General features: G+C 35.5%; 1 protein-coding gene across 4 annotated transcripts in view; it reads right to left on the reverse strand.

Annotated features, from left to right (window-relative positions):
- LOC106882176 (sodium/calcium exchanger 3) overlaps window positions 1-4,897 on the reverse strand; it is a 318,219-nt gene extending 313,322 nt beyond the window's left edge. Inside the window, exon 1 of one of the 4 annotated variants that reach the window (XM_052968731.1) lies at window positions 159-4,876. In XM_052968731.1, coding sequence (XP_052824691.1) covers window positions 159-1,897 — 1,739 coding nt within the window. In that variant the 5' untranslated portion in view covers window positions 1,898-4,876. Of the gene's footprint in view, window positions 1-158 lie in introns of all 4 variants that reach the window. The other 3 variants (XM_052968732.1, XM_052968730.1, XM_052968733.1) reach the window with 3 other exon arrangements.
- Window positions 4,898-6,138: the final 1,241 nt, after the last annotated feature.

Raw genomic sequence — 6,138 nt, forward strand, 5'->3', positions numbered from 1 at the left:
AAATAAAAACAAAAACACAAAGGATTCTGCGGTACACGTGTTTCAAGCTTCATAGTTTTATAGTTGTTACATCATATGTGTGTGTGTGTGTGTGTGTGTGTGTGTATATATATATATTAAAATATTAAAACATTATAAGAAGTAAAGTTAGTACTTACTCATTTTCGTCGTTATCAAAGCAAATTTCCTTATCCAAGAGTTCATAATCCTTCCCGTGAACAGCGGTGCCGTCCACAGAATGGAATGGGACTTTAACAAGCCCACGAGCCCCTGATGTACGAATAATGCGAACTTCCACTTCTCCGCTTGATTCAGTAACATACATTTCCTTTTCCTCGATTTGAAATATACCTGGATGATCATCATCCAAAATCATTACAGTGGCTAAGAAGGGATTGGCCAGTTGGGCTTTTGCTTCCGCTTGACCACTCTCAAATAATCCCTGAGAGTCGCCGACTCGAAGATTGCTTAAACGAATGTAAAAATGTTCGTCCTCTTCAAAAATGTCATCGTCAATAATGGAAATTGGGAATTGTTTGTGAGTTTCCATAGGATAAAAGACAAGAGTACCTTCAGCGTATACATAGTCAGAACCGGCATTTGCTGTACCATCTTCAGTCTTGTAGTCCACATAGAGGGTCTTGCTTAAGTCCCCACCTTCCCTGGTAACAGTACCATAAAATGTACCGACATTTTCCATGACAGTGTAATGTCCAGGATCAAAGCAAACCTTTGTTATTTCATCTTCAGGTTTCTGGTCAGTTGTCGAAGAAAGCTGCATGCTAGTTTGTGTCTTAGCCTTCTTGATAATATTACCACCACCTGTCAATTTTCTAGTAGCCTGGATTCGATAGAAAGCACGACTCTTCGGGCCCCGATTTACAGCTTCGGCTTCAGCCATGTCTTCAAGAGTTTTCATGTCCAATGTTGGATTTTTTTTTCTCATTTCACGAAGAATTTCAATGTACTCTCGACGATGCTGCTCAAATTCACGAACATCGGTTTCTTCTGAGTCAAGTCCTTTGAAAGCTACATCTTCTCCGAGGTGGTTTGCTTTGCCATCAGCATTCTCGGCATCCAAACCTTCACATTGGATTACAACTCCCTTTTGTTTGCTAGCCCGGTATTTTTTGGAAATAAATTTGTTTAATAATTTCCTATCAGCAACATATGCTGTAACCACAGTGGCTGGGAAAAAAAGGAATGTTAGTATGGCTTCCCAAACTTCAACAATTCCATAGGATATAACAGATAGAATAAAATATAGCCAGAGATAGGCGAAAACACTCCAGATGGACGTGATGAAAAACACCGAAAGATGTTTAATACTCCTACTTTCCCCATTTGGAATGACCTCAATACAAATGGCAGTGATTATAAACAAGTTGAAAGCAGCGCTTCCAACAATTGTACTAGGTCCAAGATCTCCGGCCTTGAAGTTCTGACCACAAATTTCAATGACCGACAACATAATTTCAGGAGCCGAAGAACCGAGTGCCATCAAGGTCAGATTGGATACGGTTTCATTCCAGATTCTCACGCTGACTATCGTTGTAGTACCATCCGGCTTTTTAACGGTAACGTCTTTCTCTTTGGAAGTAATTACTTCAATGGATGCCATGAACCGATCAGCAATGATGGAAACACCAAGAAAAAGGTAGACCATGAGGACAAAATAGATGATGGCTCTGGCGATTTTATCCCCAAGACTAAGATTACCTGTTGGCTCCCAGCGGGGAATAATAAGGCCATTTCTACAGGGATCCGAGAAAGTATTGCAGGTGTCGTTAAAATCCTGTATTGCAGATTCCGAGACGACGATACATGTCTGGAAAAAAATACCAATCAGCAACAATGGAAAAGTCCATTTCTTCGATAATAATGATAATATATCCATGGTGAACGACGTGTGTTAGTTTTCGATAGTTGATTCAAGACGATAAGAAACTTTTCAATGTAAATATAATTCCTTACTTGGTAGATACTGTGAACTTTGTTTCGTTTTCTTTTAACAAAAAATCCGGGTTATCAATAAATAATTTTTTTTTTCCAAAGTTATGAAATTTCCAAGAATTCCGAAAGTGCACGTAATGATAAAAGGAAAATCTTAAATCACTTATGTAGTTAAACCCAACAATATGAACAATATATAAATATATGTATATATATTATACACTCATACACATCATATGTGTATCATCTTTTTTATCCCCTGTTTGCATATTTCATGTGCGCGCAAGCATACGTAGGTATATATACATATATTTGTATATATACAATCACACTTTATACTACTAAACTTCTATGCAATTAACACACACAAAAATATATGAAGATATATAAATTACATATTTACAAACACCGCGACAAAATAAATAGATAAGAGAGAGACAGAAATACAAAGTAAAAGGAAAAAAATCAACAAAGCTATCAACTATATGTATTTACACTATACACAAACATAATATATATACACACACGTACTCATACACACTAATTATCGACAACTAGAGAAAGCAAGCTTGTTTTTGTAAAAAAGGTGTGAATGCTGCTAAACATACATGTTTATAAACGTGTATGTATGCCTTACCACACGGCATCACAGAGAACATGTGAGTCAAAGACTGACTTCTGCACAGAAAAGAGAAAGAGAAAAAGAAAGTGAGGAAAAGAGAATAAGAAAAAAAGCAGCGAGGTAGGAGGTAGAGGAGGAGTAGAAATAAGATAGATGGAGGGAGGGCATAGAACAGTAGCGAGAACGAAACAGCAACAAGCAACAGCTACACTCTACACACTCACTATTACGAGTGAGAGAATCAGAGAGGGAAAGAGTAGGAGTAAGAGCTATACTTACAATGAGAGAAAAGGGGCAAGAGATACAAACACGCACACTTAAACACACACACAAATATTATACATACATGGGAGAGAAAGAGGTATTCGCACAGAGGGTGATTGAGAGTGAGGGAGAAAGTGGGAGAGGGGCTGTTCACATTATATAAGTGATAGATACGAGGGAAGCTTATACACACGATTCATAGAGAGGAGATAAAGTTATACAGAATATGAGTGAGTGAGTGAGTGAGTGAGTGAGAGAGAAGTGGTAAAACTACACTAACATACAGAGAAATAGGGAGAGAGAGAGAGTAGAGGGAAGAGCTATACTCACTGAGTGAGAGAGAGGACGAGCTATACATACACACGCTAACGCATACAGGTGTACAAGCATAACGAACCTTACATATAAATATTTTCCGCTCAACACCTTTCGGTTTCCACTTACAAAAATGGTGTTAATATAAAGATGAAGATGGTGTAAATAAATAAATCACTCCGGTTAGCTTTTTCGTTCCTTAATATATCGAAATTGTTGCGTCGCTGGACACTGTTATAATATATGTATAATATAGTTACTTAAAAGAACAATATTATTTAATCCTTTACTTCGAAGAGGTGTTGTTTCGTTTGTTCAGCTTTAAAATTCATATATTATGTATTTTTCGTAAGTTTTGTTGTCTTTTTCGTTTTTACTAGTTGGCTTTTCAAAGTTCATTTGTTTTTTTTTTTTTCAGTTTTCTTTGACTTATGTAAAATAGAAAATATATATATTTTCGTTAGTTAGTTATTTTTTTATTTATGAATATATTTTCAAAAACATTCCACGAGAAACGAAGATAGACAGTGAAAGAGAGAGCAATTTAGAGAAATATATATTTTCTTAGCTATTTGCGGTTGTGGTTTGTTCTCAATGTGGTAGTGGAACTTATAATGGCATTATCTTTTCTTTCTGTGATGTTTCTGTTCTATTATTAAGAAACGGCTGTTATTGAAAAGAGTATCATTTACTCTTTGTCACTCATCCTTGCCTTTCTATATATATATAAATATATATTGTCAGTCCGCGTTTTATTATCTGATGCCGGCACACACTCAGTTATAATACTAACAAACAAATGCAGATATATGTATATACGCACGTAAATATACATAAATATACGCATGTAAATAAATGTACATATGTGTGTGTGTGTGTGTATATATATATATGTGTGAGTGTATATATATATATATATATATATATATATAAAGTATATTACTGTCAGAGTGACAATTCTTTCGTATTATGTACAATTTTATACGTATGTCTTACCAAATATTAAATTCCCCTACGACCGTTATTTTAACCGTTTCTTTCTCTACGTAGTTTGAATTTTTTTTTATCACTTTACAATTATATATAAATATATGTCCTTCTTGGTCTTTTTTTTTTGTGTGTGTGTAGGTCTTTTTCACCCAGGAAATAGGGTGTCTGAAAAAAAAAAGTTGTTCTGTCCGTTCTCTTTTAGCACGGAGAAGCGTTTTATTGAGAGGTTTTCTCGCTCTCCACTTTCACCAATGTAGTAATATTTCCTTTCGCTTCCTCTTCATCTAATTGTCTTCTTCCTTAATGCACTACTATTTCTTTCTCTTTCTCTTTCACTTTCGTTCTCTCTCACTCTCTCTCTCTGTATTGACCTCAATACATCTTACCTACCTCATTTTCTGCCACCACTTTTCTTTCTTTCTCATCCTAGTTTCTCCTCATCTCAGTCATCGTCTTTCTTTCACTCATTCTTTTCCTCTCATTATTGATATCAATACTCACACTGTTCTTCCTCTCATTCTCTCTTTCTACATTTTCTTTCTTATTCGTTCTTTACTTTTCTCCTATCCCTGTCTTTCTCACTCATTTCATGACCTCAATAGTATCTCTCTCTCCAGTTTCTCTTCTGTGATTATCCCCACTCTCTTTCCTATACTGATTAGCTCTCTTTTTCTCCTCTCTCTTTCTCGCGCTTTTCTACCACTGTTTTTTTCTTCTCTATCTTTAATCTATTCACTCTACTGTTCCTTATCTCATCTTTCTTTACTGAATTCGCCCAGTTCTCTTTCTTTTTACATCTCTCTTCTGATACTCACTTTTCTGTTTCGCTTCACTTCTATCATGTGTCTGCGCTATCCATTCACTTCTCTCTCTCTCTCTCTGTATATATATATATATATATATATATATATATATATATATATATATATATATATATATATATATATATATATATATATATATATACACACACGCACACACACGTTACTAGATCTTAATGTCTTTTTCTAACCATTTCTCTTTCACATTATCAGTGTTTCTTATTCTCGTTAATTCACTGTTTCTTTTTCCTCTCTCTTTCCCCCTCTCATTCTCTCTCTAACACACACACACACATACACATACACACTCATTGCTTCCCTGCTATGTCTCTGCTTCTCCATCTCGCTCTTGTTTGTTTCTGCTGTGCATTCTAGTTAGAGTATTTTTGGGGTTCTTTTTTCAAGAGCTTTTTCATTCTTCGTTTTTTTTTTTCAGTCGATATTGATTTATTTTTGACTGGGCACGAAGCCAGTTTTTTGAGAGGGAACGTTTATAATCGATTAATCTACAGACTTGCAGTGTATTACTGGTATCATTGCCTGTTGAAAACGAAAGGCTAAGATGACACTGGGAATAAATATGTATTTATGCTTTTCCCTCCTCTCTTCAAACAATATCCTACTTCAAATGACTAATCGTATTTTGTTTTCTGTCACTCTTATCACACACACACACATACACACACACACACACACACACACACGCGCGCGAAATCTCTATTTCTTTTTATTAACTTTTTTGCTTATCCAACACTGCTTGCATAGCACTACCATTATCAAAAGTAATCCTTAAAAAATGCAGTAGGGTGTAATTTGAAATATATTTAGCTGCTATTTCTTGCTACTCGACCGATAAACTAAATGATATTCTTTTATCGGCTTTTTACAATACTTGCTGTATTGTTGAATTGCTCTGATCGAGCAGTTCTATGCTCAAAAACTTTCTTGTCGTGATAATTCCATCTTTTACTTTGCCCACAACCACATCGGCAAATGTATTCTCTTTTTTCTCAGATGACAAGAGTTTTTGAGAGCAATTTGCCTAATCTTGCAGGTTTATTGACTACGGAGAACAGTCGTGGTCACAACTGCGGCAAGCAGGGCTTTCTAAATGTCAGGCTCAACGAAATATCTTTTTTTTTCTTTTACTTTTTTCAATCATTTCACTGCGGC

The sequence above is a fragment of the Octopus bimaculoides genome, chromosome 6, assembly GCF_001194135.2.
Source record: "Octopus bimaculoides isolate UCB-OBI-ISO-001 chromosome 6, ASM119413v2, whole genome shotgun sequence".
NCBI classification, from domain to species: domain Eukaryota; kingdom Metazoa; phylum Mollusca; class Cephalopoda; order Octopoda; family Octopodidae; genus Octopus; species Octopus bimaculoides.